At 39.4% G+C, this 19,381-nt stretch overlaps 1 protein-coding gene across 2 annotated transcripts in view; it reads left to right on the top strand.

The window, feature by feature from the left end:
- GSK3B (glycogen synthase kinase 3 beta) overlaps positions 1 to 19,381 on the top strand; it is a 150,643-nt gene that overhangs the window by 95,860 nt on the left and 35,402 nt on the right. For both annotated transcript variants that reach the window (XM_014888881.2, XM_014888883.2), the window contains exons 5-7: positions 2,656 to 2,786; positions 4,586 to 4,692; positions 14,642 to 14,739. In XM_014888881.2, coding sequence (XP_014744367.1) covers positions 2,656 to 2,786; positions 4,586 to 4,692; positions 14,642 to 14,739 — 336 coding nt within the window. The remainder of the gene's footprint in view (positions 1 to 2,655; positions 2,787 to 4,585; positions 4,693 to 14,641; positions 14,740 to 19,381) is intronic.

Genomic DNA, 19,381 nt, shown 5'->3' with positions numbered 1-19,381 from the left:
ACTGGGGAGACTGAGTATGGGGGGGAGTGTTTTGTTTTTGAAGCGGCTTAGATGGAGACAGACGCCAGCCAGATTAGCAGCTTTCAGTTTCCTGAGATGGTGAAGACATAATAGAACAAAGGTCAGGAACTGAAAGAGGATGTCAAGAGGATGTTCCCTAATCTGTTATCTTCCCCTTTTCCTGGCGTATGAGTAAGAGTTCATGTGCTTTTGTTGAGGTCATGAAAGGCACATTTTTGTCTCCACTTGAAGCTCATTGGCTTATGTCTTCAAAAGCTACGTGGGATAAGGTGCTTGTATGCACATTGTAGTTCCAAAACCTTAATCAACTTGTCTAGATCTTTTACACAGAGGTTAAAATAAAGTTTCTCATTTTGAGGTCCCATAGTTCCATTTCATATATTGTGGAGACCACAATCCACACACATGATAATGTTTTCACATGGCGTTAACTTGTTAACATGGCATACAGTAATATTTAGTGGAAATTGCCAACAAATTTTCCTGATGAGTATTGATTTCTCCAGACGCCTCTTTAAAAGTATAATGCTTAATGAAAGGATTGAGTTAAGAAAAAACCTGAGTTTGGTTGAAATAAGATCAAAGTTTCAAAGGTGCAAGCTAAAAATAGTAATTATTTCTTTCAATAATGAAGTTTTGTGCTATAACTATATGGATAAATTGTAAATGGCATGTCTCTGCAATAGGCATCACTTTTGTCTGATTTTTAAGAAAGCACAAAATTTTATCATCCAGCAGACTTCAGGGTCACTCTGTTTGGTCTGTTGGTGGAACAGCATGTCTTCAGGTTATGTGCTCTCCAAAATCTGTAGGCTTGGCTTTTGATAAATTATTTACATATCTTTTGTCAGTATTCTTGCCCTAATTGTTCTCTGTTATGGGAACTTGAGAAAATTGTTCTTCCGTACACTTTCAGAGAAAAATCTGCTTCAACTCTTTCATCTTGCAGGATGCCTGGGACTTCCTGTTCCAGGTAGCCTGGAAAGCTATTCTTATTTTTCTGGCAAGGCTTTTATATAATCCTGTATTTAAAAAGATCATGTTACCTTAATGTGATTAAGGATTTTGCAATTTTCTAGGCATCTTGGCTACACAAAGGTCAGATCATACCTATTTGTTCGCTTCAGATGGATAACTAGACAGGTAGAGAGCTGCTTTTCCCTGGGTAACAAAGAAGCTTACAGCTGCACAGAAGCTGTTCTAGTAATCTTCTGGTTAATTTTTATTTGTAATTTCTAACCTGCTGTAAGGAGTCCTTGGAAATTTTGGGTTTGCTGTGTAGAGATGAAAGGCATACTTTCTAAATCTCACATTGTTGACTTGACCCCTCACGTTAGAGCAGTCTTTTGCATTATTTTGCAATACACTTGCACAATGCATACTTAAGGGACTAGAACAGGCAATTCGGAAAAAATGTTTGTTTGTTTTTCTTTGTGCAGAATTGTGATTTTCAGAAACAAGTATGAAAACCAGAGGCCTAGAGCCAAAATTCAAGCAATTCTTCTCCCTCTCCTACTTCCCTGCCAAACAAACAACAAAAAACAAGGGGGAGAGAAAGTGTGATGAAAAAGATAGTGGTGAAAGAGAGGCAAACATGACCTGATAGCAATATCAAGTAATTACACCTGGTTGTATAGACTATTAAAAGTGAACTGTGGAAAATGTGCATGTAAAAGAAAAGTGTGGAGGTGCATCTCTGGTATAGTGTCCTGCCTGTAGCTTGATTTAAGTGGAAACTTGTGGGGACACAACAAAAATAAAAAATAATCTGGCAGCCTTTTGTCAACCTTAAAACAGGGTTTCCCATGCCTTTATGACTATATTTGCTATACATGCTTAATTGTATCTAGCAGCTTTTTATTATCCATAATCAAAAATACAAAGCTCCAGAAGCTAGACATCCCCCTTGCCCTCTAAGATTGTCCTGTGAAGTTCTTGGCTTCATAATATCTCCCCTTTCTGTGTTGCTAAGGGGTGAGCCAGCACTGGAAAGTGGGCAAAAAAGACTATCCCTCAGCATACTTTCTTGTTGTGCCTTGCATAAAGTTATTCTGAAAAGTTGATTTTATTCGCCTTCTGGTTTTGTCCAGAGATTTGAAATTAAAATGACTCTGTCCCCTCAGGAAGAGACACTGGGAGATCCACTTCAGTGACAGGCTGAGACACTACCCTTGTCTTTGGGCAACATTTAATATAGCTTTGTCAACTAAAGGCTTTTCTTTTGGATTTTGTGGAGCATTTTTTTTAGTTGTTTGTTTGATTGTTTTGGGTTTTTTGAATAACCTGTAATACTTCACTGCTGTGAAGAGGCTGATTTGTAGAGCAAACTGAAACTCCTTTATTTTGTGTATGCTTTTTATGATTGCCGTTATTTACATATGTTGGAAAACTGGCACAATTATTTCTTTGTAATTATGCTAATTATGCTATCTCAAAGGACACATAAAAAGGTTTGAACCACATGTGCGTGTATGTAGAAAAGGGTGGTGGGGAAGGTATGCAAAGACCTTGCCCACCTTCATAACCCTAATAGGCATTCAGTATGGTCTTCTTCTTGGTGATTTTGTTTTTCTTCTAAGGGTTTGTGCTAAACTAACTGTTTACCCTGATTTGACTGGTATTTCTGCGTTACAGTTGTACATGTATCAGCTGTTCCGGAGTTTAGCCTATATCCATTCCTTTGGGATCTGCCACCGGGATATAAAACCGCAGAACCTCTTGCTGGACCCTGATACAGCTGTTCTAAAACTCTGCGACTTTGGAAGGTAAGCACATTTGTCCCTGAAAACTGGTGAAAAGATCTTCCTTCAAAGTGAACCTTAATGCAACTTGGCCAAGAAATCCTCTATATCCCTTAGAAGGTCTTTAATTTAGCTTAAAAGAGAAATTATTGATACTCTGTTTTCCCCCCCAAAGTGAGTTCAAAGGAGTGGCAGGGAAGAGCTGGAAAAGGATATTCAGAGGGAGAGAATTCAACTTCATGCCTCTTATTTTTGCAGGTATTAGAAAAATAAAATCAACATCATGACATAGGGAAAATACTGCACCATGGAAAAACAGAAGCAGTTACTGCAGTGAAATGTGTTTGGGCAAGAGAGGACAGGCATGGTGGCATTGTAATTAAAACCGGCTGATGCTACACTAGTCAGTCTACTTTCATGTACAACAATTCACTTAATGTTGCAAATACCATAGAGGCTCAAAATCAGAAGCAGCACTTCTAGTGGACGCTCTTGGATAGTGGACTTCTAGTTTCCAAAAGCACATTTATTTCCAATATCCACTGAGAATCACCTTTAGAGTCCAGCCCCCATCTTAGAACTGATATAGAAATTCTGGCAATCTGCAGTGAGACAGGACTCTCTGGGAGAGATTTCTCTCTGGGAAAGTTCAGTCTTTAGATTGTGCTGTAACTTTGTGGACTAAAATAGTTGGGGTATATGTGTGAGAGGTCACAGAAGCTGCTATTGCTAAATTTGCTTGCCCGTGGTGAGTGGAAATGTCAGATGGGAGTTATTCAAGCAGTGCATCGTCATGGCTGGTGCCTCGGGATCTCCTTCTCAGCTCTACCTCACCAATGTTGGAACAAAGTAGGAATCATACTGAAGCTCAAAACTGACAGTGCAAAAAAAGGGAATACTTACTATTTTTTTATCAGTGGAAATTTGTTAACTGTAGTTTCTGTATAGAAAACTGAAAGCTGAGATTTTTTTAAATGGATGATGGAAGTTCTTCTTCACTGAAGGCTGAGAGGAGTGTCTGGAGAGCTGAACACTGGATTTGACTGGCTTGCCATTCTGCAGTGTTTGGTGCTATTTAGGTGAATGTCATATTTCCAAAAGGGAAGTTTTGTCTTCCAGCTCCTTCCAGTGCTTGTTCATTAGGAAGGAAGTGTAATATGCCCATAGGCTCATCTTCCCAAAGTAATGTGGCCTTGTTGTCCATTCTTTTCTTGGATTCTTTCAAAGAGAAGTATTGAGGCAATACTGTAGGTTAGATCCTTCCTAGCAGATCGATTACAGTATAAGAGAAACCTTCATTTTAATCGTGGACCATTAACATGTGAATACAATGGAAAAGGCTTTTTTTTTTTCTTTGTCATCTCATACCACGCTCCCTTAAGTAGCAAAGGGGAAGAATATTGAGATGGAAATTAAAAACCAACAAAGCAAACAAACAAACGACCCAAACAAAAATACCTCACTCAGTCCTTGTGAGTATCCAGAGCTTTTGAAACATTTGACTGAACTGTTTTCTGTCCTCTTTTCCACTGTAAACAAGCCTTTGTATCTGGCAAAAGACAGCTGGCAGCCAAAAATTTGATCCCATTTTCCACCTAGATTGTAGTCAGAATTTCCTTTGCTGTCCCACTACAAGATAGATGCTTGATGGATTGGACTGATTTCACAGTGAATCAAAGAGTCAGTTTGCATCAGCTTTGAAGAACATTGTACTTGAACATTTGGGAATTGGGAGTGGATGAAGAATGCCAAAGCTTAATGTTGGTCTGCACAGCAGTATTGTAAAAGCGTTCATTACTGAAATACTGTTGTTTCCTTTCTAGTGCAAAACAGCTGGTTCGTGGAGAACCCAATGTGTCGTACATCTGCTCCCGGTACTACAGGGCACCAGAGTTGATCTTTGGAGCCACCGATTATACCTCCAGTATAGGTATGTGTATGCATTTGGTTGAAATCTGTACCAACTACCTCAGATTTTATCCTGTATTGAAGTGTAAAGGTTTCCAGAGATCTCAGATAAAATCCCCAGGGGCTGAATTTGGTTGTAAATTATTAGGTATCACTTTTTAAAGAAATGCAAATGTTTTGTTGCTGTGCTTCCTACACCTTTCGAGATTTCAGCATCAATTACACTAGGAAAGGGGCTTTTTCAATGTAGAGGGGGAAAATCTGATTACAAGTGAAAAAAAAATCTCTGTAATGTTGCCATTTAGCTTAAAAGTAGGTATGAGATCTCAAGTCAGAAAAGTATTTTAATAACTTGAAATAACTGTAAAGAATATCTGTAGAAAATCAGCCACAGCTTCTGATGTGCTGTGGTTTAGACGTAAATCTGTAATTTATTTACTTGGCTTTTAGTAAAGAGTTTATAGGGGGGAGGTATGTGTGGCCTAATGATTGACTTTAAATTCTCTTTACAACTTAAAAATATTGTGTACAGCAGTCCTTCTAATTCAGCTAATTCTGCTAGTTTTTGCTGTCCTTTAGTCATTAATTTTGAACACAAAGGACTCTTTCTATATACCTGACACATAGCTCTGTTATAGAAATACTAGGGAAGCTGGAGGTTTGATGGAGATCAGGAGGCAGCCAAATTTCTTACAGTAGAGAACTAAAAATGAACAGCAAAACGAAAAATCTTGGAAATTAACAACAGTGTGTTGGCTGGTTGTTGGTAACTACTTCAGTTTTTCAGTCAAGATACTACCTGGGCTCCTTCTGAGTTCTAGTGCAAAAGAGAGTAGATTTGGCTGTCAGCACAATACTGGGGAACCTTTTACCTTGCTTTATGGACTTGAGTCACTTAGGCAAGGCTTAATGTTTTCAAAAGGGTTTGGAGATCGTGATCAACTCTTGGCACACTATGTTTATAACCAGTGTATTTAAACTTCCTGTGTTTGAACTAGTGGCTGGCTGGCTTGTTTTAACTCTGCAGTTCTTAAAAAAAGAAGAAAACCCCCACCTCAACACTTTCCTAAAGACTTCCCCATTCTCACTAATCTTTTTCTCATTAGTTACTATTCGGTATATATTGTAGCACTTTTTGCATAACTTCCTGGTTGGAAAAAGAGGCCCCCAGAGAAGTCTGAGGAAAGTAATGGAACAATAAAGATACAAGAGGAGAACTTAACTGCTGCCAAAAGTGGCAACCCCACCCCTGCTCTTGCCCCTGGATACCCAGGCTCTCACAGTTTGCTGTTTAATTTGCTGATTCAGCATCAACTGACAAGAGATTTTGGCAGGTTAACTTCCTGCTGTGTGAGTGAGTGCAATCAGCATTATTGTGCAGTCCAGTAAGCAGCAGAGCCCAGGTAAAAGCAAAGTGGTGTGAGCTTGTGAGTGAAGAGAGTGGCTTATCCCATTTGACATCTTGCTAGCTGAGAGCTAAGAGATTGGCTCAGCTGCATTATCAGAGTGCACTGAGACCTTGTTTCAGAGGATAAATGCATAAAACAAGTATTTTATGTGTCAGGAGAGACTGCTTTACAGATAAGCCAGTGAAGTGTCTCTTGCTCCAACTGCAGACCCTTTTTCAAGTTGCGCTTTCAATTTTTGTTGTTTTACCTGGTGGTCTCTAAAATGGTTCTAATAAAAATTCCATTCTGAAGTGCAATTTTTCACATGCCTCCAAAAAACCTTGAATTTCAGTCATTGTTCTGACTTTCTTGTGCCAAAATCCCCACCTGTCCCTCCATGTCCTTTCTTTGAAATTTGCACTGAATTGCTTGAAAATTAAGTTAATACTCCTTTGTTCTTTCCTGTCCTATCCACCTTCCACTTCTTTCTCAGCAGTCTTTGGATCTGGGAGATGAGCAGAAATGAAATGCTTTTACAAGCTTTACAGTTTCCTGGTGTTCTGCAATATGCTAGAAATTATAAGGGTTAATTTTGTGGTGCTGATGTTCGTACATATTCCTTAGTTCTTGCTGGGTAGGCAGCAATGTTGCGTAGTGAGAACTCCTATTTCATGTGGAATTGTTCATCCAAACTCATCCAGCTTGTTGGAAAACCAATTAACAAGCATAGAGAGATTTATTAAAAGAAGGGAAAGAGCATGTTATTATTAGTGGTTTATCTGCAGCTGAGAGTATAAAGAACTGTGAAATGCTTCAGTATGGTAATACTGCCTTTTAAACTGACATGTTGGCATGCTCTCTTTTTTAGTTCTTGTTTTCCTTGTGAGTTGTTAGCATAACAATCTTTTCCCACTGTAGTCCTTATCACTCTGTAAGAATCTCTTGTGTGTGCGTGGTAGCAAAAACTGAGCTTTACATGTAAGGCAGGAATCTTTACTCCGCCAGCTAAGTATCCTCTAGTAAAACTACAGTAAAAGTAAAATCAGTGAAGAATACAAAGCCAAAAAGTGTTCTTAAGTAGAAATTTTCCTACAATATCTGCAAGGTTTCCAGCTTTTTTTGGAAGGTTTTTGTTGTTTATTAATGTTACTGCAGGGCCTTTGATTATAATGTGCTGCAATAGGATAACTCCTGGAAGTATTTCTGAGCAAGAAGTGCTTTTTAAGACTAGGCAGTAAGTCTTGGTGGCCCAAGACTTAACAGCACAACCAGCTGCATTATGACGATGTCAGCTGTTAGTCATCTTGTTTACCATTGGAACCAGGAGTTGCATTAGGTTGTCTGGCTTCATCCGGATTGTCTTTAAACACATGAATTTGTCCTCATGACATTATTTGCTCTTCAGTGTAGCAGCTGTTTCCAGGATGTATCTTTTCATCCTGGATGTCACAACAAACTGTAAACTGGAATTTAACTTCTAGGATCTTGATTGTTTCATTGAAGTGCATGACTTCAAATCTAACCCAAAAGGTCCCTTTAAAAGATAACTGAGCCTGAGAGTATGGTGTTTGTTACAATTCTGTAAAGTACCACGTTAGTGGTATTGCATTTAAATAAATACCATAGTAAGAGTAGCATCAAATCACATTTACTGCGGTTAGTGCCTCCAGCAGACCTGGGACTCTTATTTTTAAAATAATGACCTATTCGAATTTTTAAATAGTCACTGTTGCCAAACAGATACAAATCCATACCCATAACAGCTCTGTTGAGTGCCAGTCGTACAACTTTACAGGACTTTTCAGTGGTCAGGCACAAATACTCATGTCAGTTGGGTGCCTTCATAGCTTGTACAGTTTGGGCCTTTGTGTGCACCTTTGGCTATGAATTCTGCAAGAGTGTGTGTGTGTGTGTCCCTAAAGCTTGCTGGGAATGGTTATCGTTTACTTCCTGCAGCTAGTTTGCTTTTGTTGTTGGTTGGCTGGGGTTTCCTGAGAGGGAGAGAGGGAAGTGGGGGGCTGGTTTGTTGTTTTTTTTCCCCCAAACCATGCTCTTCAGCTATGACTTGACAGTGTTTCAGCTGAGGCTTCTTCCTTGCCAGTTTGTGTACATTATAGCATCCCAGAATATGCTGATGGCATGGTGCTGGCATGTGCTGGTCATATGGGTGATGCTGCTGCTGAAAAACCCTGGGATGGCTCCCTGTGTTCCCCTACATTTTCCTGGGACAGGCACTGGAGTAGGTGTGTGTGCGGATGTTTCTATTGCCACGTGTTCCTTTTGTATGGAAGGAAGCTGTGCAGCTGAGCTTAGCCTCAATCTCATGTTTTTTCCCTAGGTGAGGTGGCAGGGCAGGGAAGGGCTTACCAGATCCTGGTGGTGCTTCTGCGCAATGGATGGGCTGCTGGTCTCAGTGTGTTTACTCCACTGCTGTGCTGGCAGGAGTTGGGAGCATTCCAGAGGGAACATTTATAGCCACCAGCAGGGAAAGATAGATCTGCATGACCATTGCTGGCTTCTCTTGGGGTGTCCAAAAATAAGTATCATGAAGTTGTTCATTCACTTTCCTCGCAAGTGGGAGTGTTTCATCTCTGCAGTCTAGAGCAGAAGCTCTTCTGCAGGTATATATAGTAGGTCTGTCTCAGAGTTTCTTGGGTAAGAACCACCGCAGGGTGTGTCCCAGAACTGTTGACAAACAGTCAGAAGGATTTGCTTCTTTCTCAGATGGCAACTTCCAGTGCTGAAAATAAGCAGATATGTTAATTTACTGCTCTATCATCTGTCATTGTAGTTTCATCTCTTGATTGCAAAATAATAGAGACACCTGTGTTTAGCTTTTGTTCCAAATACTGGAACAAACACGTCTTTTCAAGCATTTTGATGTTTCAGCTTTACTCTTTCTCCTCAATCCGTGGATCTGTGTTAGCTTGATGTGCGTACCACCAACATAGTACGCCTGCCTATAATCCTGAATTTTGCTCTTGTTCTGACATCCCAAATACTGTTTCAAACAAGCAGCAGTGAAAAGCACTTTGGGGTCTGACATGTGGCAACTAGAAGCTGTAGATTTTATGGCTTCCCAGGGCTGCTTTTCTGACTCTTTCTTTCCACAGTTTCCAGAGGAGCAACTTGAAGTCACCTCCAAGATGCAGGAAGTCCGTCAAGATGAAGGGATAGTGAGGCAGAGATAAATAGATGAGGGTAATAAAAGAAATAGGAAGGTAAATACGCCCCATAAAGTATTGGATAAATTAATTTGTTCTAAGTGGATGAGAGAAACCTTCTTTTTTTTCCCCTTCCTCCTCCATGTCCTCCAAATAACAAATTAGAGGACCTAGAGTATAATATAATGAATGATGCTTGTGCTGTGAAGAAAAGGGCCAGCTTTTCAGCTTGGAAAGGCAGAGTTTGAGATCAGAAAAAGTGAAATTTGTGGACAGGCTATTAATTTCCAACTAAAAATGACCATTGCACGCTTACAGAATTAAAGCTAAGGATTGTATTTTGCAGGTAGTCCTCACACGTGCCTCTTCCTGATTTAAAGAGAAATTCTTGTTTTCTTACCTTCTGTAACGCTAGAATGCATTCAAGTATTCAAAAGCACGGGCATTATGGAGATTATAGTATTAGACAATGTCCATCTAACAGCTCTGAAGATCAATAAAGTAGTAGAAAGTTAGTTGAGGAAAAGTTTTGTAGTACAAGAGGCTATATGAATTTTTGTGTGTTTAAATTCATGGAGGTAGGTTAGGTGATAATGGTATTTGTCTAAGTGTTCTTTAGTCTAGGAAAGATACGGCATTAGCTACCATTATAATGTGTGAAAACTATCCGGAAAAAGCTTATTTGAAGGTTGGTGTTGCCTGGCAGTCGTATTTATTCTCTCTCATATTGTTTAGACTACATTTCACTGAAGGTATGAAGAAAGTACCCTTCCCTGCTTTCTTAAAAGGAATAGTTTTCAGCTTTTTCTCCTAAAATTTCACATTGTCCCAGTTAGTTTGGTGTAAGGACCATTTGTTGAAGTATTTCGTTTTAAGATTCTCTCTTAGCTTGTTTATCAGCTAATTTAAAGCATGGGAATGAGTCCTAGTTTGCTTTAATTAACTTACACATACTGAAAAGAAATAGTTCAGAAAATGCTTCTTCTCCCATGAGAGCTGTTAGTTACACCACATATTAATCTGTAGCAGTTAGCTTTGACTGTACTAAGGCAGGAAAGTGTCTGAGAAGGAACTATCAAAAACTGATCGCTTCCTATAAGTAACATGTCTTTAAATACAGAAATTAGTACTTGTTTACTTCAGGCTTGAGGAAGAATGTTACCATCCTGATGTAGATAAATTTTAAAATGCAAGATATAAAGGGTGTGGGGAAAAAAAAAGAGCAGACTATATCTTGGTTTGAAAGACAGGTATCTGCTAAGAAATTTTTCTCCCTCTCATTTATTATAATTTTGAATTTAGGGAGTTCTCAGGCAAAGATATGGGGGTAGGAATAACAGTTCTTTACATATATCTATATAAAACAAGGTAAACAAAAACAACAACAACTACGAAAGTAACAACAAACAGAGCAGGAACCCAGCAACAGGTTTTTTGGTTGGTGGATACCTTTCCTCTGTGGTGCAATTACCATCCGAGCTGGCAGGCAGCGCCGGCCAGCTCCCGGTGAGCAGGGGGAGGTGCAGTGATCCCACGTGGCTGGAGGAACACTGGGGGTGATGGCGGCTGGGCCCAGACGGGAGGGGATGGAGGAGAGACGCTGCTCATGGATCTCAGGGCAGTGTTGGTCCCGATGCTCCAACAGGATGCTTGGAGTTGGCAGGAGATGCGGGAGAGCGTCTGAGCAGGGCGGTGCGGGGTCCCACAGCCGAGAAAAGGCAGCTCCCGGCGTTGGGATGGCAGGCGAGGTTTTCCAGCGACCGTTCTTCTCCGAGCCAAACGAGAGGGAGAGAGAGAGCGTGCGCAGCTGCCCCCAGCTCTCCTTTTCCTGCCCCCCTGATCTCAGTGTTCTCCCTCTTCACCCCCGCCCCCTGCGAGAGAAACTGTCACTAGCCATCCGTGCTATCGTGTAGCCAACAAATTCTTAGCATGACAATGGAGAAAATTCCACAGAGAGAAAAAGCCAACCCCTGACACTATCCCGGAACCAAATTTTAGTCAATGGCATAAATACCATCAAGTTTCAACAGAGATGAAATTTCTTAGTTTGTTCCTTATTGTACATTGCTTATCAAGAGTTGTATGAATACCAGTGTATATTGTATTTTGTTTTTGTCCCTCCTTGGGAGCTGCTCGAGTTAGCCTCCACTCTCTGGATTTCGTGGAGGGTGCTTCCTGAATATGTTCTCTTCCTTGCCCAGGGAACATTGTCCAAGTCCTAATTTGGAACTTGGTGAAGTAACATGCCTGGAAAAAAGATGGGGATTTTGAAACGCCTGTGTTTTACTTTATTGTGTATTTAAAGTGTTAGCAGGTAAAATAAAGAAAAAGTAAATAGACTTTTAACAAGACATTAAATTGTCTTGTTTGGAAGGAACTACTTAGAATCTTCAGTCCATAAGGAACTACTACATAGGTGTCTGATGGATTTGTTGTATGTTTGAGAGATTAAACGCAGCATGTATGCAGCAAGTATTCCTCAGCCATTGCCACCTATTTCCTCATGACCTACATCCTTGCTTTTTTTCCTCTGATCCCATGTGATGCCCTCAGCTTTCTTATGTTCCCTCTGCTGTTTATGCTTGGCCTTCTTGAACAAGGACCTGCACATTGTTTGACTTGTTTGCAGTTCAGCAGGGCTGAGGCAAGCCCAGTGCTTCCTCCAGGGACTGAGCCCTCCTCACATTGGCAGCAACATTGATACTCCACTCTGTTTCTATAAAATTTTTTATTGGATTTGAGACTTCTGCCCTACAGACTTGTCTGCAATAGGCTGGTAGAGTGCAAAAGCATTTAGGGAAACTAGGAAAAGAAAAAACAGTACAAAGCCAACTTCATGGAGCAGCCAGACATGAAGGTTATTTAAAAGAGTTTAAAAAAGCCACAGTCTAATATGAAAAACGTAATGCTAGCATAGTTTAAAATCTTAAAAGGAAGTTAATTAGGATTGATGACTTACAGTTGATGACTGATGTCAGCTTTGTGTTTGTATATATTCTGTCAAATATTTTTCCTTGCCATATATAACCTTTTTAGTGCAAAATAAGGCTTTGAGTTGTAAATTATTACAGATTTGGTGTAACTACTTGTTTTGTAAAGGATACATCATATTTAAAATCCTTTAAAAGATATCTTTAAATAGACTTTTAAGTTACAGAGCTTTGACTGCTTAGTACATTTAATCTATCTCTTCAATACTCCTGAAGAAATCTATGCTATCTGTTGAATTGTTGTGTAATTCCTCTAAACCCAGTATGCATGGGAGAGACAGAAAGTGATGCTTTACATCATGGTTTTGCAGTACGTGTTGGTCTAACAGTAGGAGCTATCAGAGAGAGACACTGATTAGCAGTTAGATTCAATTAAACGTTCTCTACATGATTCCTTCTTAGTTTGTTGTCCAAAAGAGATCTTAACATCTTGGTGGCCATACTAGCTTTTATTAAATGTGACTAAAAGATTAAAAAGCATCATCTTGTATGTTTGCTTGTTGAAATTCAAGACTCAAACTTCAAATTATTTCTGGTTACTCTTTACATTGTAAGTAGTTACTTTTTAGGATTAACCCTGATGCAATGTTTGTACCAAGAAATTAGGTTAAAGTGCATTCATTTGATTTGGAAGTTAATTATTTCAAAACCTGAAGTAATGACAGTGCTGTTTGTCTACTGTATGTTCCAGCTGAACCATATTCTTGAGAAGAGGAGGGGAAGTATTTTTGCATAGCCTTCTCACTCTTTTCTTTAGAAATGGGGGAAGGACAACTGTAATTTAACTTGCAGATTATTTTGTTAGAAATCCTAAATTTCTGAAAGCTTTTTTGTTTTTATTTTGTGCCACTCTGTGGTGATTGTGACAGGGTGATAATAGATGGCTTGGAGAACTGTCAGATGTTTTCCTTACTCAGACCTTTAGCTGTAACTGGCAGGGTTGTGTATATCCTGCTCTACAGAACCATGGAGTCATAGAATGGCTTAGGTTGGAACAGACCTTAAAGAGCACCTTGTTCCAACTTCTTGCCATGGACAGGGACACCTTCCACTAGACCAGATTGTTCAGAGCCCCATCCAGGCTGGCTTCGAACACTTCCAGAGATGGGATATAGTTTAAATACATGCAGGAATAAGGATTTCTGTCTTAGATTATCTCAGGTGGAACAGGCCTCAGAAGATAAATTCTCCTAGGAGATAAGGCTGGCTCATAAAAGCAGATGAGAATTTAAAGAAATATGGGTGGATGGGGACTGGTTTTCCCTTTCGGGGTGTTTCTATACAGTAGATGATTTACAGATCTTCTGTTGCTGATTGCTTGTTTGAGATTGGATTTTAGTGTAAGGTTTCAGGTATTCATTCAACAATTGATGACGTTCTAGAAAATCATAGTGCATCTATTCTTGGGGAGAAGCAGTTTTCTGCATCCAACTACAATACTTCTGCCGTGTTCAGCAGCTTAAAATTTCATTTATTTGCTGTGCAATTACATTAAATTCTCACAAACGTTTGATAAACAGTGTTTACTGCATTTGCTTTGTTCGATTTTTCATTGTAGTTAAATATGTTCCAAAAATAAAATGCTATATTCTGTAGTACCCTTGGATACATTCCTAAGTTGCTTCTGTAATATCCAGTTACCTAATTATTTAAGAAAATACACCTGCAATAGATTGCGAAAAATTTATTTATGTAGGACAAATAGCTCCTAAGGAGGAGGCTTTTGGTATACATGCAGGAATTAGTTGAAGGCTTCTTCTACAGATGCTGTTGACATGTGATCTATGACTTGCAGTTCTGTTGCTCATCCAAGTTGGCAGGTGGAATTGAGATAAAGATTAGATCTTGAAGTGACTGGTTAGAGAGGCTCTTCCCAGATTCCTTAATCATCATGTAGTTCCGGATATCAGTAATACTTGGCAGTACTGGCTCATCTGTCAGTGCACATACGCTTTCAATATACGTATGAAAAACTGAGGCTATTCAACACGCAGAAACAGTAAAAACATCAGCCACTGTGTTGGATGATGCCTATGCATAGGTCATGATATGTGTGATTTAAACTGACACATGGTTTGGGCAAATTCTCAATTTACAAATGGCAAGCATTCTATGGTCTTTTCCCTGCATGTGTAAGTTCTGATGATGTCAATGTACTGTGGCATTTAACATGATTTTCCAGCCCTCATTATCTCACAGTTTGACTTCTAAGACTGTCTCCACAATGTTGTTTTATATCAGGTATCTGGTAACATTAGGATAAGAATGGTTTTTATTTTTAGCTGTGTTGCATACACTATCAAATATGGCAAAGGATAAAGTAAGTAGCTTAAAATGGATGGGTTTTTTATGGCTTAATATGTATATTTTAATTTTAATATGTATACTTTAATGATACATTTCCCTGTCCTCCACCTTTCCCTTTTTAGATGTGTGGTCAGCAGGCTGTGTATTGGCTGAACTGTTACTAGGACAACCGATCTTTCCAGGTGACAGTGGTGTGGATCAATTGGTGGAAATAATCAAGGTATGGAATGTTAAGTGTTGTTTTGACTGCATTATTCCTTGGAAATCAATATGAAGACTTGCACTGTTACTAAGTGGTGAACATACAAATATGCTGGCATGATTGTACAGGGTTTTGCATGTAAACAGTGTTTGAAAAGACTTCTCATGCTATTTTGAGAACCTGATGATCTTCACTTTCTCTTCTTGCAGTCATGCATAATGATATATTGGGGCATTTTCTCTCATAAAGGATTGTACTTCTGGCGTGCTTGGAAAAAGTGCTTACATACGGAGCCAATATTTATTAATGTATGATTTTCATTCTCTAAGAGTCTCTCTTTTTCCTTTGTTGCACACAATTAGTACTTGGCTTTGAAAACAATGCTGTTAAATTCCTTATGCCGGATTCTTCATATATGTAGTTGCCTTCTCTTCTTCCTTCCCCCTAGCTCTTTTAAAATAGAAGGTGGGAAAGGGCACTTGTTTTTAGAGACAGAGAATCAGGACATGTAGGGCAAAGCTACCTTCCACCTGAAGAGTCTTGTTTATCAAGGTAAAATAACTAATGTGTCAAAATATGTAACACTTATATATCACTTATGTCCAAGCACATCTTGATTGATTTCATGTGGAAAGCTGTGAATATTCTGCGGCTCTCATATTACAGGCATGGAAGAATAGTTCATGGATTGGTGTCTGACTTCCCAGCACCCTTGTCTACTCTACCTTTTTCAATTTCTGCAATGAAGGAAACAAGATTTCCAGAGAGCAGTACAGTTTTCCTCTGAATCTATACTATGCACATAATAAGATGACATTATTACAGAGGATATATACATATGCTGTTCAGCTTTATTGATTTCATCATAATGAAGGGACTATATTAAGAGAATTTCCTCCTTGATTTTGCCACTACCTTGATGCATAAATATTTGTGTGGCATGCATGTGAAAAGCCCCTCAAACCCTAATCTGTGGGTGAAAAAGGAGAACTTCCTACTTATCTGTATCATTGACTAGAAGACCTGCCGGTGTCTTTGTTCCTGTCCTAAGAGAGTGTATGACATGAACTAACACTGACTGGCCATTCTCCTGCCTGAAGGACATGGGCTGGTGAGGCTCAGAGGTGTGCTGTGACATTTCTAGATTGTCACCCCATCTCTACCAGGTTTTGACCACGCAAATCTGGCTTCTGTTACAAAGAGTTTCTGTGGGTCCTGCTGAACATCCTCCTGTCAGCAGCTTTCCTTTGGAGACTCCATGTCTTGCACAAACTTCTCCAATGACTTTCTTGATGTCTTCTTATTGCCTTTCTGCCTAGTGTATTTCAGACTCAGTTTATCCAAGTTGGGTCGGTTTGCCTAGAAAACACTAATGAAGAACTAGAATTGCTTTCAGGTGTAGGGCTGATGATGGTACAAGTGACAATATTTTTAACTTCTGAGAAATGTCTTGGATGATATGCTGCTTTTTCCTACACTGCTTTTCTGACATGTGAAGGAAGGGGTCCACATCAGATGACCAGACCTTCTCAGGATTTTGTGTGATAACATGTGGTGTTTGCCTTTGGATGTTTCTGAAAAGTCCTGGCTTGTTTCTTGATGAATGTCTGAAATCCTGAAAAACTAAAGCTAATTAAAGAATAAGCAAGATTGAAAAAGACCGCCGATATCAAGTCTGACCTGTGACCCAACACTGCCATGTCAACTAGACCATGGCACTAAATGACACATCCAGTTTTTCCTTAAACACCTCCAGGGACAGTGACTGCACTACCTCCTTGGGCAGACCATTCCGATATCTAATCACTCTTTCTTTGAAGAAATGCCTTCTATTGTCCAGCCTAAACTTCCCTTGGTGAAGCTTAAGACTACGTCCTCTGGTCCTTTCACTTGTTGTCCATTAGAAGAGTCTGACCTCTACCTGAATTTTTGTAAATAGAACTTTATATCATGGTGACTGTCCATGGTTTGATCAGAAATCTGAGTGTAGAGAGGTCTTATTAGTGAAACCATAGTGCTCTGCCCTACCATTGCTTTGATTTCATGATGTGAAAGTAAAATAATCAGGAGATAGATGGTCTCTTATTATTGATATGCTTGGCAAGCAGAAATTTGTGGTTTGGTTGAAAGTTTGCTAAAGAAGCTGTTAACATCAGTTCTGCACTACTGAAGAAAACATCTGTGAACCAGTAAATTCATAGCGTGTCTGTGCTCCAGTTGTGGCACTTACTTGTTTACACTTAAGTGGTATTGAAGCAGAGGAGTACTTCAGTAAAATTGCAGATAGTCAAGAAACATTACCACCACAGATGGTACAAAGGCTAACTCGTAGTAGTGACTATATATAGTACTGGAAAACTGATGTTACTTCTCAAGGCAATTGAAGGACTACCCAGTGTAAAGGGTATTTCAGTAAATTACAAGTTGAAATTACGATATTCACCCTCACAGAAACAAACTTCTGACTAATTTCTTCAAATATAGAAAGGGGGATATTTAATGATCATTCACACCTTGTTCTGGGGTTTTCTCATCTTCTGTTACCTAGGTAGTCCACTACACGTAGAAGTGACGTTAAACAAAATGTACTGAGGCAGTATGTTTTAGGAAGGTCTGGGGGGAAAATACTGTAAATCTTACAGTAGTAATCACAAAAAAGGATGTTCAATGAAACATGAAGAAAGTGTAATGTAAAATGTGAGCCTGAATGGGTGGGTACCATGTTCTTCTGACAGTATTTTTTACCGATGTAGCATATATTCTGAAGGCAAGACTGAAAGAGAAGCTGAGTGCAAACGGGAGAAATGGGTTGCTTTTCAGTGCCCTTGTCTCTCTTATCTTCTGTTGTGAAGTTTTGTAAAAACTACTCAGAAAAGCCCTAGCAGAAGGTGAAGGTGGGAATACAGAGAAGAGTTAAAATTGAGAATATTGTGTTCAAGATAACAGCCATGAGAAATTGTCTAGGAATGGGGATAACAAGGTGCTTCTCTTATAATGGTGTATTCACTTACAGCTATTTCCCGTGGTGGCAGTAGAGAGAGAAAGTGTGTTTACATCAGATTTTTCCTCACCTTTTGAAAATTGGGAAAAAGTAGAAAGTGAGTCAGTTTGTTTCCATTTTGCCAGTTGTTGGGAGGGCTCTGTCCTGTCTGTGTGTGTATCCCATCTCTCTGTGTATTTAAAAAAAACCAATAATCCAATTAAGTAGATTTGTTTTTTAACTCTGCAAAGAAGACATGAAGCATTCTGCTCTTATGCCCTTCCAGAAGGATGCTGAAATTCAACTCCGATTGGAGTTGATGGATGGTTGATTGATGGTTGAAGGATGGTATAAAAGAAGCAACCACGTGAGTGAGTTTAAATTTTGTAGCCTCAGTACAGTTGAGGACATGCAATTCTGCAGAAAAAATTACCAGACATGTTAAATCTTGGCAGAACATGTAAAATGTGATGTTGTATAAAGTTTCCTTTAGGGTAGGATTCATGAAAAAAATTGACAGATGGTGTCCACCTCTTCCATCTGCTGCCATAGAAAACTAGTATTTAAGGCTTTCATTGTAATACAGACTTATTTTAATGCTAGCCAGCTGTGGGAGAAGCAGAGCTGTGGGATCTGACAGTCGCAGAATAGCAGAGAGCTTGGTAGAAGCTTGCAGGTTGGGACCTGAGAGCTGCTGTTTGACTGTCTGGGGTCCTGCTTTTCAAATAGCTTAATTGGAATTGTGTGCCTGAAACTTAGGGGCAGGGAAAATCGTGTATCTTAAACTTCCAAAAATGAACTATAGTAAGAAAATACTTAACACACATTTGGAAATCCATCAGACTTTCATCCTTTATATTTGATTGATTCCACTGCAGGAAGAGGTCAGCTTAGAAACTTTACCGCTGGCTCTTATCAATTCAAGATGATTGAGTCACCATCATACTTGAGGTATTTTTTTTGAGCCAAGATAAACTTCTCAGTTTTCTCTTCAGTTGCTTACTCAGCTGTGATTATGCAGAGTTTATTTCACAACATAGCAAGTGAATGCTACACCTGGCTGTGAAGTTTTTTGCATTAGACTGGATAATGACTTCAAAATGCCACCACATTAAATTAGTTCTCTTTTCTCATGCAGTTCTTGATGACATCCCCTCTTTAGCTGTGTTCATGGTGACATACCAGTTGGCACAACTTGCCCTTTTGCAGGCTGTATGCTCAACAGCCTCAGTCCCTTGCTGGAGCATAAGCATTTTTGGCTTCTGACAGATTTTGATACACTTTCAACGGTCTTCATGTAGTTTCATTTCAATCAGTCTTGCAAGATCTTCTCCATATAGTTGCACCTGGAGTTTTTCCAGACCTACTGTGTATTTGCAAACTGCTCTGGAAAGCTATGCCACTCTAGAACCACAGCATCACGTTCAGTTGCATCAAGAGTCCTCTTTTATTTTTTTTTCCTCTTGTTCTTATTTCTTTAAATATGATCTTTCCACATGTTCTCAGTCTGGCTGGTAAAGAGAGAGCTTTGACCACTTACCCCTGACAGAGTGATATTTGATGGAGGAGAATAGAGTCTTGGAGCTCCATCTGAAGAAATAGTTTAACCCAAGTGTACTCTTCTTGAATGCTTATGCTATTACAGGAAAGAAATCATGTGCTGTGCTTTTTCCAAATTTT

The sequence above is a fragment of the Sturnus vulgaris genome, chromosome 2 (genome assembly GCF_052056855.1).
Source record: "Sturnus vulgaris isolate bStuVul1 chromosome 2, bStuVul1.hap1, whole genome shotgun sequence".
NCBI classification, from domain to species: Eukaryota; Metazoa; Chordata; class Aves; order Passeriformes; family Sturnidae; genus Sturnus; species Sturnus vulgaris.
Note: the sequence above shows the minus strand (reverse complement) of the source record. Positions and strands in the feature narration are given on the sequence as shown.